At 35.1% G+C, this 26256-nt stretch overlaps 1 protein-coding gene and 1 pseudogene across 1 annotated transcript; both read left to right on the top strand.

Annotated features, from left to right (window-relative positions):
- The first annotated feature begins 17647 nt into the window (after positions 1 to 17647).
- Positions 17648 to 18688, top strand: LOC108473112 (protein MIZU-KUSSEI 1-like; annotated as a pseudogene).
- A 4924-nt stretch (positions 18689 to 23612) lies between these two features.
- On the top strand, positions 23613 to 24485 carry LOC128290175 (uncharacterized). Its single transcript, XM_053025347.1, has 2 exons — positions 23613 to 24092; positions 24173 to 24485. Exons 1-2 carry the CDS (start codon positions 23680 to 23682, stop codon positions 24237 to 24239), a joined length of 480 nt encoding a protein of 159 aa, XP_052881307.1. The 5' UTR covers positions 23613 to 23679; the 3' UTR covers positions 24240 to 24485.
- The last annotated feature ends 1771 nt before the right edge of the window (positions 24486 to 26256 follow it).

Here is a 26256-nt window from a genome sequence, read left to right as displayed (position 1 = left end):
AAAGTGTACATCCTCTCATTTTTTCTTTGCTTGGCCGAATGTACTAAGAAGAAAAGGGGGGGAAAGCTTGAGAAAATCAGCCATGGGAGCTTACTAGACTAAGGTGTTTTGATATAAGAAGGTATGTTTTATGCCACTCTTGAAAATGCATGCATAATTTGGAGGATTGGTTCAAATTTTCCTTGAATCTTGGATCGAAACTAGGTTGTTAGGTGAGTTAAATTTCGGCCATGAATGTTGTCTTTCTTGGTTAGTGTTTTGATGTTGTTGTGATGAAAGCATGGAGATGAGTGAGTTCGAATGTTTAACAAAAAGGAGATTTTTGTGCCATTGAGTTCTTGTTGTTATGTGTGTATGTGCATGAGTATTCGGCCATGGAAGATGTTTAGGGGAAATGGTTGTTGCCTTTATGATTTAAGGAATAATTAGAAATGGGTGAAAGAAACAAGTCTTTGTTCTTGTTTCTTCTTGGCCGATTCTAAGGGAGAAAAAGGGAGCAACCATTCGGTTGCTAAGCCATAAATAAGGTGAGAAATTCATGTGAATTCTTGAAATTTTAGATGAAATTGAGCTAGTTACCAAGTATTTTTCTTTGGTGACCCATGTTAGAAATTGATTTTGGGGTGACTAGAACTTTCGGCCATAGTGGTTGTTGAGGATTAAGGTTTATGTTTCATGCTAAACTTGATGAATCTTGGTGCATGGGTGCTCGAACTAAACTAATGATCAAGTAGATGCATAAATACATAGTAAGAAGAATCGGCTATTATGTGTAATACTATTGCCGAATACGAAAATGTTATACTTGAATTTAAGTATATGGATGTAAGTATATGTGGTCATATAATGGCGTGTTGGTTTAAAGGTTGAATGATAAATTATAATAAAGTGAGATCATATGAGATACCGAATGTAATTGACAAGTAAACATTATTGATAAAATATTGAATACTTTTACTTGTATTCGTTAAGCTCAAGAGCAAAAGGGAGCCAAATCCGATAAAGGGAAGGAAAAAGTGGTCGAGTAGCCATTGGAGACGTGCGACAATATCCGAGGTAAGTCACTAAGCATGTATTTGGTATTGATTTAAATAGACATAATGTCTATGTAATTATGCCGAAAGGAATGATAAATTTATATACATGTATGTATGTGGTGATGAAAGTATTGAATGAAAAGAAAAGAGGTGTGATGTATTGAGTTGTTGATTTCGGCACTAAGTGTGCGGGTCTAAATGGGCACGGTGACAAGATTGGCACTAAGTGTGCGGGTTTAAAATTTGTACAGCACTAAGTGTGCGAGTTTGATCATATAGCACTAAGTGTGCGAGCTGAATATATATATAGCACTAAGTGTGCGGACTCAATATATGCTTTTGCATCACATGGCACTAAGTGTGCGTGATCGAGTATTAAGCACTATGTGTGCGAACTCTATATATATATACTTCCAGTTGAATATTTATATGGAAGGGTGACTTTATTGAGTTGAGTGCGGACAGCGGAAAAAGTAAGTACCTTGAGTTCATGGCTAATAGATGCTATGTTCATGCTCGGGGTTGAGTTGGTAAGTTTTAAATCTATGTGATGATTTCAATTGCATTCCCGTAAATAAAGTATCGTGGAATAGATGAAAGTTCATTTGATTGCATGATTATTGCGGAAATGAGATGATGTATGGCAATGCCTCTATTATTCTATTGAACAGTATATAAAATGTCATTGGCTGAATTGGTATGAGAATGAACCGAAAGGTCCGAGGAACTATGGTATATTTTCGATATGGATGGAGTACCTAGCCTCGTACATTATTTCATGTTGTGATAATTTTATTGATGGATGATTGTCGAATGCTTAGGACTTCTTGAGTTGTAAACTCACTCTGTGTTTTCTTGTCACCCATTTTAGGTCTCTTGGACTCGTCTATTTTGTGTGCTCGGAGCCGTCAACGAAGTCATCACACCGGCGAGCAATTTTGGTATTGTCTTCTTAGTCAACCTAGGAGAACATTTGGCATGTATGGGCTATTTTGTTTTGTTGAATTTTGGGTTGTAAACTTTAAGCCATGTGAAAATGGCCTATGTGGTCGTTTGAGTGGGATGCTAGAACCTATAGCCACGGGTCTTAGAAACCTTAATTTTGATAAGGTGGCCATAGTTGTGTCATGTATGATGAATGATTAGTAAGGCCAAGGAAAGATTCATGAAATTGGCATAGTCTACTGCAGTAACTGTTGCGGACAGCAGCAGTGATATGAGATCGAAAAATCACCAAAAATAGTGGAAGTGGAATTAATTGCTAAAAAAATTACGTACTCGAAGCTTGATGGGTCTATTTTCATATGGATGAAACGAAACAACCATATGAGCCGTATTTTAAGAGATATTCAAGATTTCGTGGGACAGGGCCAGAACGGTTTCTGGATCCTCTGTTTCGACTTTGAAAATTTACCATAAATTATCCAGAAATAATTAGGAGTCATTCCTTATATGAATAGATTCCCCTTTGAGTCTAGTTTCATTAGAAACAAACGGCATGAGCATTAGAGCTCTGTACGAGATGATATCCAGGTCGTAATGTGCAAAGGTCAGTGTAGTCGAACCCTGAAACAGGGGTTATTTTAACTAATAAACTGTACTAATTGGCTTGACCAAAAATTCTAGAAAAAAATTTGTAGATTGGATTATGAGTCTAGTTTCAGGGAAAATTTACGGAACTGATTTTCGAGTTCTGGAACTCGAGATATGATTTTTAAGGTGACAGTGACGCAGTTAGCTAGCCTGCCTGGAACAGGAATTAAATATTTCAAAGAGAGAAATAAGGGAAGTAAGCCCGGTAACACCACGTGGTCAAATCTGGTGACGGTCACGGGTTTGGGGTGTTACACGGCTAGCAAGTTGTGTGCTAAGGCCGAATGTAATTTGGTATATTATGGGTAATGCATGTGTTGAATTAGTGTAAAGGGAGAGGATGCTTTAATAGTGTATATATGTGTATTAGCCAAGTTTTGAACTTGAAACAAATGGTGTTTAGTCAACACAAGTGACCATACTTGTAGAATGTATTAAGGGTTGCAATCGGCCTTAGCATAGATGTGTATGTTCGCCATTGGTAGCCTATTGATGGCTTTAGCTTGACTTAGAAAATTCGCTAAGGGAAATATTAGCTAGTATGTTGAATTCGATTCGTGATTTCGTACATATGTGACTCTAATGTCTAATGTATATATGGGCTAAGTACCTTGAGCTTCTCTTTTGATGTTCGAATGAATTGTATTATATTGTTGATGTGATTAAAAATGCGTTTGATCATTGTGTATTTGAGCTAAAAGGTGGCCATATGACCTATCAAACTCCTTGTCATATTCACCATAAGCTAGCAAAATGGGACTTTGATAAGTTAAATTTGTTTGAATTAGCTCAAGAGCTTAGGGGACCACAGTTGGATAAGGAAAGGAAAAGTGATCGAATAGCCATTGAAGCCGTTCGACAACATCCGAGGTAAGTTTTGAGCAATGGAACCTAGATTATGATTCGATTAGATTATGTCACAAACAAATCAAAATCATGCTCTTTGAATGTGGCTATTAAGTCAAACTTGTAAGTGTGATAAGTGTCTTGTGTTTGAGCTTTGGTAATGAAAATGAAACATGGATGTGTCATGATTTATTGATGTATGTGCATGGTTATTGAATGATATCCGGCTAAGTCCGAAGGCTTTTGTGTTAAGTGACTATATCCGGACTAAGATCCGAAGGCATTTATGCGAGTTACTATATCCGGCCAAAACCGAAGGCATTTGTGCTAGCGACTATATCCGGGCTAAGTCTCGAAGGCATTTATGCTAGTGATCATATCCGGGCTAAGACCCGAAGGCCTTGTGTGAGTGGTTATATCCGGTTAAATCCCGAAGGTACGTGATTCGGGAAGGAGCGATCTTGCTGTAAAAATTTCAGTTAATACGCTTGTAAATTCCCAACAATGAGGTATGTTTCGTATGTGCATTGGAATAGTCGATCCCCTTCGAATAATATTCGCTCAGTCGAGTAATGAGCCTCCGGTATTTGGCTAAGATGATCCCTTATGTATGAATATAGGGGCTGGAATGTGAAGTAGGAATGATTTGAGAATATGTATATATGGAATTATCCGTTTAGTTATATGAATGCTATACTTCCGATGTGCTTAAACTCTTTGCTCAAACTTACTAAGCATTAAATGCTTACTCCGTTTCTTTAATTCTCTGTTTTATAGATTTTGGTTCGTCAGCTATCGGACTCGGGAATTTTGAAGTCGAAGTCGCCCACACTATCAAAGCTCCTTTTGGTATATTTTTGGTTGAACTTTGAAATGGCATGTATAGGACTACCCTTTTGTTGTAGGTCATGTACCTTTTGGTTTTGTGTAAATTTGGATAGCCATGCGAAAATGGCTTAAGTATACTTTAGGCATGGTATTATAATCATTGTATGTTGTTCATTAAGAGGTATGGGAATGTTTGGAAACGATTAGCCATTGGGATGGTTAATCATGATCATATTTTGTGCTATTTATGTTTAAGGGCTAGTTGAATCATGGAAACTATGAAATAGGTAAAGTCTACCTTAAAGATAGATGCTGACAGCTGCAGTGACGTGGATGTGAAAAATCACTAAAAATAGTAGGAATGGAATTAAATAGTGAATAAATTATGTAAACGAACCTTGACGAGTCTATTTTCATAGGAGAGTAACGAAATAATCATATGAATAGTATGTTAAGAGATATTTAAGTTTTCATGAGACAGGGCCAGAACGGTTTCTAGAGTTCTTGTTCCAACTTTGGAAATTCATTATAAATTTACCAGAGATAATTAGAAGTCATGCCATATATGTACAGATTCCTTTTCGAGTCTAGTCTCCGTAGAAACAAACGGCATCAATATTGAAGCCCTGTACAGGGAGATATCCAGGTCGTAATGCATGAAGGTCAGTGTAGTCATACCCTGTAACAGGGGAGACTTTAACTAATAAACTGTACTAATTGGCTAGAACAAAAATTCTGGAAAAAATCTGTAGATGAACATATGAGTCTAGTTTCAGGGAAAAATTACGAAACTGATTTTCGAGTTTTGGAACTCAAGATATGATTTTTAAAGTGATAAGTGACGCAGTTAGCCAACCGCCTGAAATTTTAAAATGGACTGTGAAAATGAGTGGTTTAAGCCGTTAACCCTCGTGTCCGACTCGCAGCGGTCTCGGCACGGGTGTTACAATTTTATTGGTATCGAGCTACGGTTTAGTCGATTCTAGGACTACCGTAATGTGTTTGGGTCTAGCTATACATGCCATTTTATGTGATTATTTGATAGTGTGGTGATTCTGACATTTGCAAATGTGTTTATTTATAGTAATGGATCCCGATCCTGACCGAGCGGTAGCTGATGATCTTGAGAGTGTAGCGCCTGCTCCCGCGAAAGGGACAGGGGCCGCGGACTCTCAACCTAATGCTAGTAATCCGAATGAGGAAGCTAGACAAGCTTTCTATAGCGTGATGAATGATTGGTTCAACCAATACATTCGAACTAATACGGCTGTTCCACAACCTCCATTCCCGACAAACACAACCCCCGCACCTACAATACCTCCAGCAACTGACCAAGTAAGGTCAAATAAGCCCCCAGTTGACAGAATTTGAAAACACGGGGCTACTGAATTTAAGGCTACGGATAGCGATGATGCCGAGCAAGCTGAATTTTGGTTGGACAACACTATTCGGGTACTCGATGAGCTATCTTGCACACCCGATGAGTGCCTAAAGTGTACTATCTCCTTGCTACGTGATTCTGCCTACTATTGGTGGAATACGTTGACTTCTGTTGTGCCTAGAGAGCAAGTAACTTGGGAGTTCTTTCAAACCGAGTTTCAAAAAAAGTATATCAGTCAGAGATTCATTAACCAAAAACGGAAGGAATTTCTTGAACTCAAACAAGGTTCCATGTCGGTTACCGACTATGAACGAAAATTTGTGAGGCTTAACTGGTACGCACGAGAATGCATTTCCTCAGAAGCCGTAATGTGTAAACGTTTCGAGGATGGACTAAATGATGATATAAAGCTGTATGTTGGCATCTTGGAAATCCGAGAATTTGTGGCACTTGTCGAGCGAGCTTGCAAAGCCGAGGAGCTCAGTATGGAGAAAAGAAAAGTTGAGGTAGGAGCAAGGGAGTTTCGTAAGAGGTCTTCGGGGAAGCCCTTCCCATAGTCATCGAGGAAATTTAGAGATGGCTTAGGCCGATCTAGAGACATTACGGGCTTTTCTAGACGAGATCACGATCGACCCCTTTCGAGTGCACGAGTCACTTCGGTCGCCAGTGTGGGAAATGATCGTCGAGATAGAACGGAGTGCCAGTATTGTGGAAAATGGCATTCGAAGTTGTAGATTCCATGACCGCTCACACTAAAGTCGGGTCGATTGACCACTTTATCAAAGATTGCCCGAGATTGTCTGAACAGAATGTAAATCAGAGTGGGAAACCGGGTGCTACCACTGCTCGGGGTAGACCATCTAGGAATATAGGCAATGCTAGCGGCGGTCAGAGAGGATCTAGAGATGCTACCACCAGATCTGAGGCTCGTGCTCCAGCTAGGACTTATGCTATACGCGCACGCGAGGATGCTTCCTCTCCAGATGTTATTACCGGTACTTTTACTCTCTTTGATACTAATGTGATTGCTTTGATTGACCCTGGTTCTACTCATTCTTATATATGTGAAACCTTAGCATCCAGTATGACTTTGCCTATTGAGTCTACCGAGTTCGTAATTCAGGTGTCAAATCCCTTGGGTCGTTACGTGCTTGTCGACAAAGTGTGTAAGAAATGTCCCCTAGTAATTCGAGGTTTCTATTTTCCGGTGGACTCGATGCTTTTGCCGTTCGATGAATTTGATGTTAGTCTTGGTTTGGATTGGTTGACCGTGCATGATGCGGTTGTGAATTGCAAAAGCAAGACTATTGATTTGAGGTGCAAATAACGAGATAATCCGAGTTGAGTCTACGGACTTAAAGGGTTGTCACCGTAATATCGCAATGTTGGCCCGAAATATGTAAGAAAGGGTGCGAAGCATACCTTGCGTATGTACTTGATGACAAGGAATTGGAAGAGAAACCGAATCATGCGGTGGTTTGTGAATACCGGATGTTTTTCCGAAGAATTACCGGGTTTACCACTGCTCGAGAAGTAGAGTTTGGTATTGAGCTTATACAGGACTACGCCAATTTCGATAGCTCCGTGATCGTATGGCACCAATCGAGTTAAAAGAATTGAAAGCTCGATTGCAAGAGTTGACGGATAGAGGTTTCGCCGACCAAGTTTCTCACCTTGGGGTGCACCAAGATTGTTTGTGAAAAGAAGGACGGAACCATGAGGTTGTGCATTGACTATCGTCGGTGAATAAAGTGACGATAAAGAATAAATATCTGTTACCTCGTATTGATGATTTGTTTGATCAACTAAAGGGAGCCTCGGTGTTTTCAAAGATAGATTTGAGATCGGGTATTACCGAGCCATGAATTCGAGATTCGGATATACCCAAAACGCTTTCGAGCGAGATACGGCCACTACGAGTTCTTAGTGATGCCGTTTGGGCTTACTAATGCCCTGCGGTATTTATGGATTTGATGAATCGGATCTTGATGATGAGTTGGACCGGTTCGTAGTTGTGTTTATTGACGACATCTTGGTCTATTCAAGAGATGAGACCGAACATGCCGAGCACCGAGGTTAGTGTTGCAAATTTTACGGGATGAGCAACTATATGCTAAGTTCGAGAAGTGTGAGTTCGTTAAGAGAGGTTAGCTTCTTGGGTCATGTGGTATCTCGTGATCGAGTATTCGAGTTGACCCGAGCAAAATTTCTACCATACTTAATCGAAAGCCTCCAGAAATATTACTAAGGTTCGAGCTTTTTGGGACTTGTCGGTTATTACCGACGGTTTGTAAAAGGATTCTCGATGATAGCCACACCCATGACGAAGCTACTTCAAAAGATGTTAAGTTCGAATGGACGGAAAAATGTCGAAAAGTTTTGATCAATGAAAACTTATTTGTGGAAGCTCAATTTTAGTGCGGCCGAATCAAGAAAGAGTTTGTCATCTATAGTGACGCCTCCCTACTTGGGTTAGGTTGCGTGTTGATGCAAGAAGGTCGAGTTGTGGCCTATCGCCGAGACAATTAAAGCCACATGAGAAAAATTATCCGACCCATGATCTCGAATTAGTCGCCATCGTATTCGCCTTGAAAATATGGCGACATTACTTATTTGGTGAGAAGTGCCATGTATTTTCGGATCACAAAAGTCTCAAATATTTGATGACTCAAAGAGACTTGAATCTACGACAAAGGCGTTGGCTTGAGTTGTTGAAAGATTATGAGCTGGTCATTAATTATCACCCGGAAAGGCTAATGTGGTTGCGGACGCCTTAAGCCTAAGTCACCGCTTGTTTGCTTTAGCGATGAATGTACACTTGTCTGTTCTACCCGACAATGTGTTAATAGCTGAATTAAAGGCCAAACCATTATTGATTCATCAAATTCGTGAAGCTCCGGAAGTCGACGATGAGTTGGTTGCAAAATGGGCTGAATGTGTTCCGAATGTGGAATCGGAGTTTCAAATTGATGATGACGATTGTTTGAGGTACAGAAATAGGTTGTGTGTTCCAAGAAATTCAGAACTCATTTCGATGATTCTTAATGAAGCTCATTGTAGCCGAATGTCAATTCACCCGGGGAGTACGAAAATGTACAACGATCTGAGACGTCAGTTTTGGTGGCATGGTATGAAACGAGACATTTCCGATTTTGTCTCGAAGTGCTTAGTATGTCAGCAAGTGAAGGCGGAACATCAAGTGCCTACGGGTTTACTTCAACCGATCATGATACCTGAATGGAAATGGGATCGAGTCACGACGGATTTTGTATCTGGGTTGCCAGTGTCGGCAAGTAAGAAGGATACGATATGGGTTGTTGTCGATAGACTGACTAAGTCGGCTCATTTTATCCCCGTACGTACGGATTTTTCATTAGATAAACTAGCTGAATTATATGTTTCTCAGATTGTAAGATTACACGGGGTACCGATTTCTATTGTGTCGGATAGAGATCCGAGATTTACCTCACGATTTTGGAAGAAATTACAAGAAGCTTTGGGTACCAAGTTGCATTTTAGCACCGCTTTTCACCCCCAAACCGATGGTCAATCCGAGCGGATAATTCAAATACTCGAGGATATGTTGAGATGCTGCATCCTTAAGTTTAGTGGTTCATGGGAACGGTATTTACCTTTGATTGAATTCGCCTACAATAATAGTTTTCAATAAAGCATTAAGATGGCACCTTACGAGGCCTTGTACGGGCGTAAATGCCGTACACCATTGTTTTGGACCGAACTCGGTGAAGGTAAAATTTTCGGAGTTGATTTGATTAAAGATGCTCAACAGAAAGTAAAAGTAATCCATGAAAGTCTGAAGGCAGCCGCAAATCGTCAGAAATCGTACGCGGATTTGAAACGAAAAGACATTGAATATCAGGTGGGAGATAAAGTGTTGCTTAAAGTTTCACCTTGGAGAAAGATACTCCAATTTGGCCGTAAGGGCAAACTGAGTCCGAGATTCATCAGGCCATATGAGATATCCAAACGAGTCGGTCCAGTTGCGTATCATTTGATTTTGCCCCCTGAACTTGAAAAGATTCACTACGTCTTTCATGTTTCCATGCTTCGACGTTATAGATCTGATCCGTCGCACGTAATTAGTCCATCAGAGGTTGAAATTCAAGCCAATATGAGTTATGAAGAAGAACCGATTCGTATCCTAGCACATGAAGTGAAAGAGTTGAGAAACAAAAGGGTTCCGCTAGTGAAAGTGTTATGGCTCAAACACGGGATAGAAGAAGCTACTTGGGAACCCGAGAACTCTATGAAAGAGCGATACCCAAACCTATTTACCGGTAAGATTTTCGGGGACGAAAATTTCTTAAGTGGGGGAGAGTTGTGACAGCCTAAATTGACCTTAGTCGGAAAGTGGTTTCGGGACCACTAAACCGAGTCATAAAAATAATTAGTCGTCATAGTGGATGCTCATTATATGTACATATGCATGTGTGAAAATTTCATGTTTGAATTTTGTTAATTGTAAGTGAATTTTATCAAATAGGACTTATGTGAGAAAATTTAGAAATGTGCTAGGCAAATGTAAAGTGGCCTATTAATGCATGTTGTGAAAATGATGGGCTTGCATTTCAAATTTCCCTAAATTAAAGCCTAGTGGCCAGCCATGGCAAAGGGTGATGGGCAAAACATGTCATAAAACATGTTGTGTAAATAGGTTATGTTGGAATAAATAAAATAAGGAGTATGGGTAATAAAGAAATGGAAAAAGGAAAGAAGGTGTGTGATCCCCCCCCCCATTGCCGTGAGTTGAGGGAAATGAAACAAAAAAAAAAGTGTGTTCATCCTTTTCATTTCTTTTGGCCGAAAATTCTAAGGAAGAAAGAAGGAGTTCTTGCTCCATGTTTGGTTTAGAAGAGGATTAGGAGGAGGTTCGGCCATACTTGTATCAAGATTAAGGTATGTTTGATGTTGTGCCATGAGATTCATGCATGTTTTTTTTAGTTGCTAGCTTGATGTTCTTATTAGCCCATGGTTCAAATCTTTGCTATGTCATGGGGATGGTATTCGCCAAGGTGGATTTTGTGTTGATATCATTGCATGCTAAATGTGAAGCTTGTTAATGATGCATGTGATGGTGGATTGATAACTCTTGAATCTCCTTTTAGCATCCTTGAGTGAGACATTAAGTTCCTTGTTCAACCATGACCAAAATTGAAATGGTAAGGTGTTGTGATGCATTCGGCCATGGTAGGATATAGAAGAGAAATAAGGTTGTTGTTAGATGAAGTAGAGTTTAACAAATGAGCTCGTATGTGCATTAGTTGCTAGATGGAGAAGAATCGGCTAGCAAGTTGTGTGCTAAGGCCGAATGTAATTTGGTATATTATGGGTAATGCATGTGTTGAATTAGTGTAAAGGGAGAGGATGCTTTAATAGTGTATATATGTGTATTAGCCAAGTTTTGAACTTGAAACAAATGGTGTTTAGTCAACACAAGTGACCATACTTATAGAATGTATTAAGGGTTGCAATCGGCCTTAGCATAGATGTGTATGTTCGGCCATTGGTAGCCTATTGATGGCTTTAGCTTGACTTAGAAAATTCGGCTAAGGGGAAATATTAGCTAGTATGTTGAATTCGATTCGTGATTTCGTACATATGTGACTCTAATGTCTAATGTATATATGGGCTAAGTACCTTGAGCTTCTCTTTTGATGTTCGAATGAATTGTTTTAAATTGTTGATGTGATTAAAAATGCGTATGATCATTGTGTATTTGAGCTAAAAGGTGGCCATATGATCTATCAAACTCCTTGTCATATTCGGCCATAAGCTAGCAAAATGAGACTTTGATAAGTTAAATTTGTTTGAATTAGCTCAAGAGCTTAGGGGACCACAGTTGGATAAGGGAAAGGAAAAAGTGATCGAATAGCCGTTGAAGCCGTTTGACAACATCCGAGGTAAGTTTTCAAGCAATGGAACCTAGATTATGATTCGATTAGATTATGTCACAAACAAATCAAAATCATGCTCTTTGAATGTGGCTATTAAGCCGAAACTTGTAAGTGTGATAAGTGTCTTGTGTTTGAGCTTTGGTAATGAAAATGAAACATGGATGTGTCATGATTTATTGATGTATGTGCATGGTTATTCGAATGATATCCGGGCTAAGTCCCGAAGGCTTTTGTGTTAAGTGACTATATCCGGACTAAGATCCGAAGGCATTTATGCGAGTTACTATATCCGGGCCAAAACCCGAAGGCATTTGTGCTAGCGACTATATCCGGGCTAAGTCCCGAAGGCATTTATGCTAGTGATCATATCCGGGCTAAGATCCGAAGGCCTTGTGCGAGTGGTTATATCCGGTTAAGTCCCGAAGGTACGTGATTCGGGAAGGAGCGATCTTGCTGTAAAAATTTCAGTTAATACGCTTGTAAATTCCCAACAATGAGGTATGTTTCGTATGTGCATTGGAATAGTCGATCCCCTTCGAATAATATTCGCTCAGTCGAGTAATGAGCCTCCGGTATTTGGCTAAGATGATCCCTTATGTATGAATATAGGGGCTGGAATGTGAAGTAGGAATGATTTGAGAATATGTATATATGGAATTATCCGTTTAGTTATATGAATGCTATACTTCCGATGTGCTTAAACTCTTTGCTCAAACTTACTAAGCATTAAATGCTTACTCCGTTTCTTTAATTCTCTGTTTTATAGATTTTGGTTCGTCAGCTATCGGACTCGGGAATTTTGAAGTCGAAGTCGCCCACACTATCAAAGCTCCTTTTGGTATATTTTTGGTTGAACTTTGAAATGGCATGTATAGGACTACCCTTTTGTTGTAGGTCATGTACCTTTCGGTTTTGTGTAAATTTGGATAGCCATGCGAAAATGGCTTAAGTATACTTTAGGCATGGTATTATAATCATTGTATGTTGTTCATTAAGAGGTATGGGAATGTTTGGAAACGATTAGCCATTGGGATGGTTAATCATGATCATATTTTGTGCTATTTATGTTTAAGGGCTAGTTGAATCATGGAAACTATGAAATAGGTAAAGTCTACCTTAAAGACAGATGCTGACAGCTGCAGTGACGTGGATGTGAAAAATCACTAAAAATAGTAGGAATGGAATTAAATAGTGAATAAATTATGTAAACGAACCTTGACGAGTCTATTTTCATAAGAGAGTAACGAAACTATCATATGAACAGTATGTTAAGAGATATTTAATTTTTCGTGAGACAGGGCCAGAACGGTTTCTGGAGTCCCTGTTCCAACTTTGGAAATTCATTATAAATTTACCAGAGATAATTAGAAGTCATTCAATATATGTACAGATTCCTTTTCGAGTCTAGTCTCCGTAGAAATAAACGGCATCAGTATTGAAGCCCTGTACAGGGAGATATCCAGGTCGTAATGCATGAAGGTCAGTGTAGTCGCACCCTGTAACAGGGGCGACTTTAACTAATAAACTGTACTAATTGGCCTGACCAAAAATTCTAGAAACAAATCTGTAGATGGACATATGGGTCTAGTTTCAGGGAAAAATTACGAAACTGATTTTCGAGTTTTGGAACTCAAGATATGATTTTTTAAAGTGACAGTGATGCAGTTAGCCAACTGCCTGGAAATTTTTAAAATGGACTGTGAAAATGAGTGGTTTAAGCCGTTAACCCCTCGTGTCCGACTCCGGCAGTGGTCTCGGGTACGGGGTGTTACAGTTTAGATTATATTTGATGTTAAGGAAAATTATTAAGATGCATAAAAACTCATAAAAGGGATGAAATTTGCCATAAACAGAATACTGCAGCAACACTGAAGTGAGTTTAAAAATTTACTAAAAATCATAGAAATTGAACTTGGTGATGGACTTTATATAAAATTGAAGCTTATTATGTCTAGTTTCACATGAAACAAATGAAACAGGTAAAGGAATTATATGTTACAAGATATTTTAATTTTAGTGAAACAGGGTCATAGCAGTTTCTGAATCCCCTGTTCCAACTTTAGAAATTCACCATAAATTGTAAAGATATAATTAGGTAGTGTATTTTATATTCTCAGAATCCTTATTGAGTCTAGTTTCAGGAGAAATAAACCTCATAGTCATATGGATTTTTTACAGAGAGAAATGTGGTTCGTGGTAAACAGAGGTCAGACCAGTCAAGTCCTGAAATAGGGGTAACTTTAACTAATAAACTGTACTAATTGGCCCAACCAAAAATTCTAGAAAAAAATTAGTAGATAGGTATATGAGTCTAGATTTAGGGAAAATTTACGGATCTTGATTTCGAGTTTCGTAACTCGAGATATGATTTTTCTTGTGACTGTAATGCAAGTAGCTTAAAAGCTGTGAATGTAGAAATAAATAATCCAAAGTTCTAAATATGTTAAATTAAGCTTAGTAACACCTCATACTCGACTCCGGCGACGGTCTCGGGCGTGGGGCCGTTACAATAATAGCTCTTCCAGAGCCTTCAAAAGTTTTGAACTACCCGATATTGTATTAACATGGGCATTACTTATTGTCTAATGAGAAAAATATTTTTTTATTTTTGAGTATTGCATGTGTTGTATCACCATCTGCAAGACACATGTCTCTATTGATTTTAGGTCAATCGAAATTTTGCTGAATATTCATATTCTTCATAAAAATAAACAAAATATAATATGAGAAACATTGCAAATATTTATTAAATATATAAAATTATTCTTTATGCAAGAAAGTAAAACATACTTAAAACAACATAAAAATGTCAAAACAACATCAATTTTTCTAATGATTCTCAAAGAAATATGCCACATCTAGGTAAGTTATATTATTAAGGTCATTAAATTTATCACCCCCGTAGGCATGGTCAGTTTTAGTATTATAGTGAATATCCCCATCTTTTGCCTTCATTTCATCATTTTGGGATATAAAATTTGTCTCCATATGTTTTTCCTTCTTTTTAATGGATGCTTGATAAAGTTTCACTAAATGCTCAGGCATACAACAGGTATGTGACCAATGCCCCTTCATACCACATCGGTAGCATATATTCTCAACAATCTTTGAATGATTATTTTGACCACTTCTTTCTTATATTTCATTATTATTCTTTTTTCTGGTGGTTAGAAGTATCATTGTTATGACCACCATGATAACGATTACTAGTACGTCCTCGACCACGTCCCCAACTACGTCCACGACTATGGCCACGACTTCTATATTTTCTATTTTTATAATTATTCTGTACTGCTACATTCACTTCAAGGAATGGTGCAGAACCAATGGGACGAATTCCATGATTTTTCATCAACAATTCATTATTTTGTTTAGCCACCAAAAGGAATGAAATCAATTCAGAATACATTTTAAAACCTTTTTCATAGTATTGCTGTTACAGCAGCACATTAGTAGCATGAAAGGTTAAAAATGTTTTCTCTAACAAATCCTCATCAGTTATGTTTTCTCCATATAATTTTAGTTGAGAACTAATTTTGAAAAGTTCTGAATTGTATTCACTTGCAGTCTTAAAATCTTGCAACCATAAGTGCATCCAGTCATAACGAGCTTTAGGGAGTATCGCTATTTTTTAATGGTCAAATCGTTCTTTCAAATTTTTTCACAACTCAAGAGGATCTTTCACAAGGAGATATTTCACTTTTAATCCTTCATGTAGATGATGACGGATGAATATCATTGCTTTTGCCTTATCTTAATTCTATGCTTCTTTATATGCTAAAATATAGTATTTCCTAGACTTTTAACATCTAGGTGAATTTCAGAATCTAACACCCATGACAAATAATTCTTGCATGAGATGTCTAAGGCCGCAAATTCAAGTTTGGCAAGATTTGACATTATAACCACTTGCATCAAAATAAAAAAATATATATATTAGTGAAATAATAAGCATTCTCAATCGTAAAATAATTCAATTATATATACCAAATTTGCTAAAAATAATATGTATGTCAAATATTAGCATAGAGAGGAATAGTCATAATAATAACTTAACACAAATTACATTAATTGAAATTTCTTTTAATAAAAATGTAAATATAATTATCATTATTAGATTTGAGTTGTAAAAATAAATGTGCAAATGTTACCCAAAGCAAATATTTCATCTAGAAAATAAAATAAAAGAATTATGAAAATACGTATACCATATATATTTTAATGGGAGTTATACGGGCAAATTATATAAAGTCGAAATGACGTGAACCTCACTATGAACTTGTAGAAGCTCGTGCTGATAACGTGTTATAAAACAATCAAATAAAAGAACACTTAAAATAAATAGATAATTTTCTCGTATCTTCGTTTCATTTACAAAAGAGTTTTATATATAAGCCATTGGCATTCAATGCAACATAAATAAATGAAGCTTATTTAACTGTTTCATTAATACATACATTAAGCATCTTTAATAATGAATGGAGAGTTTTAACTCATTACTTTCATAAATGTTTAAAGATCATAAACATCCATTTAATGTATTTACAACATAAATATCTAACTCAAAAAAAAAAAACAATAGTTTATAGCTTACTATTCAATTAAGCCTACCTATTAATATGGGCCGAGTTTGTCCGTGGTAATCTGATTTAAGATATGCGTACCAGGCCCTTCAGTCTCATTTACTCTATTATCTTGCCCAGAAACAGCTTCTCTTTGATAAAATGGAAGATAGATTCATTTGCCACGACCTCGCTATTGGTATGTGATTCCAGTTTGTCATTAATGCCTCTTTCATCATTTATTAGAAGTGTTGGTTGTTGAAAAATGAAAATAATTCCATTTCCTCCTCTGGCAACCCAAATGAATCAGCTACCACCTTGCCAATCCAATTCTCACTCTCCATTATGGCTTTACTTAGATCATCAGACAATACTGAACAAGTCTTTGAAATCTTCTGACATAACTTACTACTACGTCCTAATCTGACGACTTCTCTAAAGGATAAACGGATGTTTGTTTGAAATAGATATGCTACTTTAGACCCAATTATTTGTTTAGGCATAATTGTTCAAGCATGAATAGCCACAGATTTAAGCAGTGAGGAAAAAGCTTGGTTTAGAAAATGTTTAGGCTGGAAAACAGGTGTGTGGTGAAGAAATATAATTTCGAAAATTTATATTATTTGGCATTACTTTCAAAATAAAAATTATCCTAAAGATCATTTGAAATGAGAAAAAAATGTTTAAAATAATTTAAAAATTAAGATAAAATATGCCACAAGTCTTTATACTTTTCAGTAAATTTAGAATTTATTATATGTACTTTTATTTCTAAGAATTTAGTCTCTTATTTTTAAATTTTAAAATTCAAGTCTAATTATTAAAATTATTTTGTTAAATTCAAGCTCATATTTTTTAGTTACATTGTTACCAAATAAAATATTTTTTATTTCAAACTATCACACTAATAAATTTAACAAAAAATAATTTAATAGTGTTAACAATTGGACCTAAAATTTAAAATTTGAAAAGTAAAGGACTAAATTTCTAAAAATAAAAATATAAATACTAAATCTCAAATTTGTGAAGAATACAAGACCTATAACATATTTTAACCTAAATTTAGATATGTAGAAATAATAAAATTATTTGACATAAAAACCAACTTTTAGAAGAAAATAATTTCTTTAGCTTTTTTCCTATTGGATCGGTTTGGTTACTAGAATAATAATATGAGAAAATAAATTATTTATTACCTATGCATTTCAATAGTTAAATATAAAATAAAATTATTTAAAATATATTTACTAAAATAAATGATAAAGCGATTAAATATTATCGATTAAATTAATTTATTACTTATTAAAATATTAAAACATGTGTAAAGAATAGGTACAATATTTATCTCTACTCAACAACATTGCTAAAATACTCATAAAAATTACTACACAAATAAACAACCTTGTAATTATTGAATATATAGCTTTTTTCACTTCTTATTGAGTTCTATAACCTTTCACTTCTTACTTGCAAATTATTATGTGACATTATTTTGAAAATATTGAGAAGTTTCTAGTCTCTCCTCTTTTCCCTTTCTCACCTCAAAGATTCCAAGGACAATCAAACAAAGTGACTAATTAACCACCTGCCTCTCTCCCTCCTTTTATTTCCCAATCTCCATAGCCCCCCAAAATAGTATCCCTCAAGCTTCTTGAATTGGATAGTCTAATAAAGTCCAGTAATGCCACCACCACTTCAGTCTAGTCTATATTTCCCAATGGACAATCCAACAATACTGTCTTTACTCCACCCTACTCCCGGAGAGAAGCACAAAAATTCCAGTAATGGTGGCGCTCTCCTGCGTATGTTTAAGCTTTTCCCTATGCTAACCTCAGGTTGCAAGATGGGAAAACCCCGCCGGAAGCCTTTGTTGAACCATACTGCTGCAACATGTACAATTTTTGGGTATCGTAAAGGCCGAGTTTTCTTAGCAATAAAAAGCTGATCCCAATTGTGTGCCAATGCTTGTGATCGAGCTACCGATGCTCACCAGCGTACTGCAAAAGGAAATGGAATCTGACGTGGTCAGAATAGCACTAGAGAGTGAGAACAAGACTCATAAAAAGAAACTGTTGGAGGAGTTTGTGTGGGCAGTGTACTGTAATGGAAGAAAGATGGGCCACTCTATCAGGAAGAAACATTTGTGTGACGATGAGCTTCATGTTACGCAGCTTTTGCGAGGGGTGTCAACCGGTGCAGGCGTCCTTCCAACCCTAAATCACAAGAAAAGTAGCGATGGAGAATTAACCTACATGAGAGCAAGATTTGAGAGGGTGGTGGGTTCAAAGGACTCGGAAGCTCTACACATGATTAACCCAGATGGTGCACCTGGTCCTAAACTAAGTATTTTCTTTCTAAGATCTTATTAGAAAGCTTCAAATTTTACTTAACTATTTTCATTTAATGTAAGATCATTACATGTTTACGTATTGTGAGTCAAGCTAGCTCATCATACTGCATTAGTTGGTCTGTTACTTTCATGTTGTTGAAAGCCAATATCATCTCCTATTTCTGCCTTGAGGTTAACTTTTGAATCCCGATAAACTAGGTATCCTGTCTCAAAAATAAACAATGACATCACTGAGAAAAAACTTGTAGTTAATTCAATAGCTACACAATGATAGGGGAATCAAATCCAATAATAAACAAAAATGTCTAGCTTCATCTTCTTGGGGATAAAGTTACTGGAACATCACACAAGTTCAGAAGATATAGTTTAATAGGTCACTATTAGTGCAATAAAGGGTAATGCATTATCTAATTTATCTCAAATGAATTATTAATTTATAACCTAATTACTAATAAATATTAGAGATGAAAAACAAAAAAGTAATCTACAGCCTAATTGAATTAAGTAGGTGACATGTTGATATAAAATTTGTCGAGATTGCATTCACAATAAATAATTGTGTTGTTGTGGGACACGCTTTGAAGTATTGTGGGATCGGGTACTGGTTTTATTTTGTATTTTTTTTTTTGTAGAAAAAGCAAATATTGGGAAAATATGGTCCTTGGTGATAAAATCATTTGTTTTTTAGATGATGTATTGTTTTCCTTTTACTATGTATATAATCTATATATATTCTATAATCTATAGATTATAAAAGCATATGATATAATTATAAATACTAAGTAAGTTACAATTATTAGTTACAAAATTTAATGAAAATAAAGGAAGAGAATAAAGTCGGATATATAGGGTAAGCCTTTTGTCTTGAGTTTAATTTCTTTTTAACTCATTTGTGATCTTTTGTTCCTATGTTTTATTGAATTTTGTGAAAGTTTTCAAAAAAAAAAAAGAAAAGAAGAAGAAGATAAACAATAGACATGGAATCATATTGTTGTTGAACCGAGTAGAACTAACGAAAATAAAATAAAATTAAAAATCAATAAAATCGAATTTTTGGGATTTTTATTCAAGTTTGGCCTTGATTTTTAACCAAAATTTTGGATTTTTTTCAATATGTTTCAGATCATCTAACTGTTTGAACCGTCTAGTTTCATATTCCTTGCTAAGAAGTGGTGGAATGAGAGTGACAATTCTTACTGCTAAAACCAAGTCAAGATTGACAGAACATTTCAATTCAAAAACAAAGCATTAATGCCTTTGAAACTTGATTGATTCTCCCTCTTCTCAAACTGAAGTTGCTGCTAATACTAAACAAAAAAAGATGTCATATCCTAGGTGGTGGGGGTTTGATGTTGGAACCGAAGAATTAGCCATTGGTTGCGGAGAATATATCCGGCTGTCAACGCAAGAAGGGCATTTTCTTTCAATCCATCCTTCACTCTCATACTCACCCTCCCCAATGAATTTCCTCCCAATGCACAGCCGTGCCATGGTGCCTGCCACTATGCCTAAGATTAAGATCTCCAAAAGTACGGCTATAACTGGACCAAAAGAAGCATGGCTAGTACTGCTAGAGTTGTATGGCTGCTGCGTTTCAGTCACTGGTGGTGGTTGCTGGATTAATGGCGTTGCCATTTCGGAACTTACCCACAAGTCTACACCTTTTTATCCTTCTCTATGCTTTTAGTCTTTAAATGGTTGTAATTTGTAAAGGTTCATATTGTTGGCAAGTGCAGACTAGAAAGGATTTAGTTTAGAGTTTGATAGAGAATGAGAATAGAGCATTGCAACCAAAAATTTTCCCCTTTTATTTCAGGCAACAGGGCAAAGCCAAAGGGAGAAATTTTTTTCTCATTTTATATCTTTTTAAGATCTAAAAAAGGAAATATAATTTTTTGTAAAAGGAATGTCAAATTACATATTCCATTTCATCATATGTCAAAGAGTCACACAAAACTACTTGACGGAACTAACAGGAAAAAGTTGAATACAAACGGAAATATACGTTTCATAAGGGAAAAAAAATCAAACTATAGTAATTAAAAGGACTAAATCCACCAATAACTTATAATACAAGGACTTCCAATAGAATTTGACCTTATCGAATCAAAGCCTTGTTTAATCATTTCTTGGAATATCTTCAATCGTGCGATACCAATCTCGGAGTCCAAGTCGATGCTTACCACTGACTCACTCACACTATAAAGATATTGTCAAATATAACTCTTATTTTCAGTCAAATTTGAGAAATAATCTTTCAGTTAAACTCTATTTATTTGTTTCAATCAAACACTAATTAGTTTAAATTATTTTATTATTATCTGACCTATGAATTTGGCCTATAAATAGGCTCTTTTACAACCTTAGAAAATACACCCATTAGATACTAGAACTCATAACACATTTAGAGAATTTTGTGTTTACGTTTTGAGGGTTCTTTGTTTTAGGGTTTTTGGGGTTTAGTTTTTTATCTCCATCTTTTGTACTATTTGTTCTTTTGCCATTATAGTAAAATTATCTTTACCCATGGTTTTTTACCCTCTTTAGAGGGGTTTTTTCACGTTAAATTTGTGTATTCAATTTTTCAATTTATTCCACTATTTTTTTACTTGTTGCTTAATCGGGTCGATCCTAACAAGTTGTATTAGAGCAAGTTCAATTTTCATAGATCAGCTCATTTAGAGATGGCAATAATAAGGTTTGAAATTGAGAAGTTCGATGATGAGACAAATTTCAATCTGTGCCAAGTTCAGACGTTGACAATTCTAGTTCAATCCGGCTTGAAAAAGGTTGTTACCGGAAAAAAGCTGAGAATCTAAATAAAACAAAATGAGCTTGATGAAAAGGCTTTGTCTGCAATCCAGTTGTGCCTCGCGAATACGGTATTGCAGGAGGTATTGATGGAGAAAACCTCATCCGCCTTGTGGAAAAGGTTAGAAACTCTGTATGTGACTAAGTCTTTGGCTAACCGTTTAGTGTTGAAACAACGTCTATTTACGTTTCGCATGAACGAATGTGAGCTTCTTAAAGATCACATCAGTCAATTCATTACTCTTTTAAATGATTTAAAGAATGTTGAAGTTCATATTGACGATGAAGATCAGGCTATGCTATTATTGTTCTCTTTACCCCCTTCATACAAGTCTTTCAAGGAGACCCTGATTTATGGTAGAGACAAACTCTCGTTTGAATATGTGAAGGGTCATTTGTTGAGTAGAGACAAACTCGACAATGAGTTTCATTTGGATAGCAAGACAGATAGGTAAGCTTCCGTTTTGTTAGCATGAAAGAAACGAGACAAAAGGTGTCGCTATTGTAAAAAGTTAGGTCACGTCAAAACAAATTGTTATAAACTACGAAATACAAGAGCTGTTGAAAGTAACGAGGAAGATGTAACTGGTGCTAATTTGGCTGATGAAAACGGTTATGATTTCTTGTTAGTGTCAATGAGCGATAACTCCAAGCTCATGTCCGAGTGAATCCTAGATTCGGGATGTTCTTTCCACATGTGTCCCAATAAAGAATGGTTCTCCACATACAGTTCAGTTGAAGGTGGAGTTGTGCGCGTGGGAAACGATTCATCTAGTAAGGTAATTGGTATTGGTACTGTTAAAATTAGGATACACGATGGGACGATTATGACACTCTCAGATGTTAGGTATGTACCTGATTTACGAAAGAATCTCATATCATTGAGTATTTTAGACTTGAAAGGATGCAGAATCAACATCAAGTCGAGCAGCATTAAAGTATCTCGTGGAGCTCTCATTTTGTTAAAAGGTAAAAGAACCGACAATCTTTATATTCTGGAAGGTTCTATAGTGACCGGTGAAATCGGACGTCTCTCGTCCATTATGGAGTCGAAGTCAACTCGTTTTGAGCAGAGGCAACTTGGTCATAGAAGGGAAAAAGGTATGACCGTTTCGTTCAAGAGAGGTTCACTTTTGGATGCAGGTTTTGAAAAGTTAGGGCACTGTGTTCGTGAAAATCAAACTCGAGTTAGTTTTGATTTGGCAGTGCACAAGTTGAAGGTTAGAAGTCATCCAGTTTTTAAGCACAAATTCGACTCAGTTAATTCCCTGCATAGTTCAAGATAGGCTCTGGTGGGCTTTGGCAAAAATGGCGTTGTGGAAATATGAGTCAAGGTGGAGATTTGTTAAATATGACTTCTATTTTCAATCAAATTTAAGGAATAATCTTACAGTTAAACTCTGTTTATTTGTTTCAATCAAACACTAATTAGTTTATATTATTTTTTTATTATTTGACCTATGAATTTAGCCTATAAATAGGCTCTTTTACAACCTTAGAAAATACACTTATTAAATACTAGAACTCATAACACATTTAGAGAATTTTGTGTTTACGTTTTGAGGGTTCTTTGTTTTTGGATTTTCGAGGTCTAGTTTTTTATCTCCATCTTTTGTACTATTCGTTCTCTTACCATTATAGTAAAATTATCTTTGCCCGTGATTTTTTATCCTCTTTGGAGGGATTTTTCCACGTTAAATTTGTATGTTCAATTTCTCAGTTTATTCTGCTATTTTTTTTACTTGTTGCTTAATCGGATTGATCTTGACAGATCTATTTATGGCTAATAACTAAAAAGGCCTTTAATATATTATACATTGATTACATAATCCCTTGTACTATTTTTATAGCCTTTTTACTCTCTTCATTTCAATATTAAAATAAAATAATTTTAATTTATAAACTAATTTGCATTTAATGCTGCTAATTTGATGAGAATAAATTATTAAATAGATAATAACATAATAGTTTTTGAAAGTAAAACAAAATAAAATTTTTAAATTTTTGAAAATTTCAAGAAATTAATATAAATACTCTTTTAAATTTTAAAAATTGTAAAAATTTCTTATATTCATAACACACTTAATTACTTTTTGAAAATTTGAATTGCATAATAAAAATTAATATAAAAGCTTGAAATTTAAAATAATTGTACTTTTAGTCATAAAATCAATACTTTTTGGATAAAAATCATAGGTTAAGGCTATTAAAAATATCTCAAGAGCATTTTCGGTATATCTATATTTAAAATATTAATATTTCCACATTTTCTCTTTCCCCCTCATTGCTAGCCAAGGCCTGCGAACCTGCTAGCCATTACCTGCGAAGCTGCTCACTGAATTTCGTTATTTAAACCATGTTAGCGGCATCTTTAGTTAGGAAGATCATAACTCAATTTGCTTCAGTTCAGAACTTGGGCTACTACAAGCCTACAACGGTTGTAATCCCCATGGCACCGAGAAGAATTGATCATGTGGCATCGAAACCAGAAATGTGGAAGCATTTGAAAGCGAGGGTGGAAGCCAAACGACTAAAAGTAGAGATGGGAAAGGTAAGGGAAGATCAAGAATGCTTAAGAGTTGAGCAGAGAAATTTAATAACAAGGTTTGGAGAGATTGAGAGGCAATACGATGAGCTGAAACAAGAAGCTGAGATGATTGCCAAGCAATCAGCCTTGGCTCGAATCAAGCAGGGTCTCATGTTGGGAATCTTAATAGCTCGTGACGGTGGACATTTGGTTCAAACTGCTATTCTTACTCGCTTCCTTGTGTGTGTTTCTATCCAAGTTATTATCATTTGATTAATTAAGATGCATGGGTATTTATTTTTATTTTAACTTTGATTTGCAGTGAAATTGTTGCCATGGAAAAAGCAAGTGCAATCTTGGCCGACGTCGAAGATGAAGAAGATCCATAGAAAACAAATGCAATGGAGTTTCTTCGAGCAGAACTTCGGTGATTTTTAATTTTTATGGAGTCTAATGCTGCGGTGTTTTGGTGCTTACGGGCGTTCCAAGGGTGCTTGTTTTTACGTGTATGTTGAGTGTGTTTTTGGATTGGAGAGGCATTTTTTATAGGTATTTGGCTGCCTCTCCTTAAAATATTTCGTTTGTTTCATTTTCTATTTATGAAAAATTATTTTCTAATGTTTAGATGAATTTATGTAAAATATTTTTGTTATTTAGTAGATTTTCTGAAAATATTTCATAAAAGTTATTTTCAATAAAACAAACATACATTTGAGATTTATGATAATGAGTTTAAATGAAGTACTAAATTGATTACAAAATGATGTTACGGTGAAATTATAGTAAAATAAATCTTCATCATGTTAAGGATTAAATTATAAACTTTTGAAATTTATAATTGAAATAAGAGAAGTGATATACATGAAATTTTTATGTGAAATAAAATATTATAATAAATTATTTGATTAAAGTTCTTATATTGTGAAAAAACAATTACATGGCAATAGGGACCAAATTGAAAAATATACAAAAGCTTAAGTGTGAAACAATTTAATATGTGAATAAGGAAATTATGATAAAAGTTTAATGAATGTGTTACGAGATGATGAAATATGCATAAAGTATTGTAAAAGTGAAATTGTGGGAAAATATGAAATTTTATGATGACAATAACTAAATTATTAAACTTGAAAAATGTAGATGAAATAATAGAAGTGAAATACATAGAAATTTGATATGTAAAACAATATATTAGGATAAATTATGTGATTGGAGTGTAACAAGAAAGAAAATTGATTTAATATGATTAATTATTGAATATTGAACTTTTATGACAAAAAGAGACTAAATTGAAAAAAGTTATGAAAGTTTATAAGAAAATATTTGATAAGAGAAGAATGTAGTTGAGAATGTAACATTCTGGTGCTTTGACCTAATGTTAAGGTCGGGTGTGGCGGTATTACAATCAAAGAGTCTTATCATTTTAGAAAATATCTTATGGAAAAAAAAAATTGGTAAGACATTTTATTGGAATAAAGAGATAATTTTACGTTGATTATCCTATTCTACATGAAACAAATATCGAAAAAGGCTAAAAATATGTTCTGTAAAAATTTTTAAGTTGAAACAAACGTAACCTTAAACTAAATTATCTCACTAAAAATACAATATATCTTAGCATTACACTCAACTATTTATCTTTAGCTGCTCATGTTTTATTAATATTTTCATTAATTCTATTCTTTTAAGTTTGGCATAGTACTAGAAAGTTATTATAATAAGATTTCATACGTTTCCTTGATATGCTGTATAAATTCCATCTAATTTGTAAATTTTCCATGGTTTTAAATGCTTACTTTTGAAATTTTAACTTATATTTGGAATAAATGCTATATTTTGGGATTACTGAGTAGGTTAAAAGAATGGAATAAGGATTGTAAATATTATTATGCATTTATCCATATTCAATATTTTCTATAATTTTATTTAATTTAAATCAAATTATTTAATAAACAAATAATTAAAATTTTATAAAGGAAAAAATAAAATCCATTGAATTTTTTCCAAACTTGATATGAGATATGAATACGTGTATGATAATAATTTATGACTTCAAAAGTAATAAAATGATTGGTGCTTAACAACTTTAATTTTTAAGATGATATAATATTAATTGTAGAAAAGTGAAGCATAAAACTAAAAGTACTCTTTGCTTTTGTACAAATAAATTAGAAAAGAATTGGATAAACTTGATATTGAATAATTTTTGTGAATTATAAGAGGATATAAAGTTCCGATAGTAATGCGATTAGTGCGACTCAAACCCAAACTACACTTTAGACGGTGGTCACCCTAACCATTAAGCCAACATACGGGTAGGATATCGAATAATTTTTAAGATTAATTTCTTATCATTATATTTATTCTCATAGAGATAAATCTTATTTTATATTTTTAATTTTACAC

This window comes from Gossypium arboreum, chromosome 3 (genome assembly GCF_025698485.1).
Source record: "Gossypium arboreum isolate Shixiya-1 chromosome 3, ASM2569848v2, whole genome shotgun sequence".
NCBI lineage: Eukaryota > Viridiplantae > Streptophyta > Magnoliopsida > Malvales > Malvaceae > Gossypium > Gossypium arboreum.
This window is presented reverse-complemented; position numbering and strand designations above follow the sequence as displayed.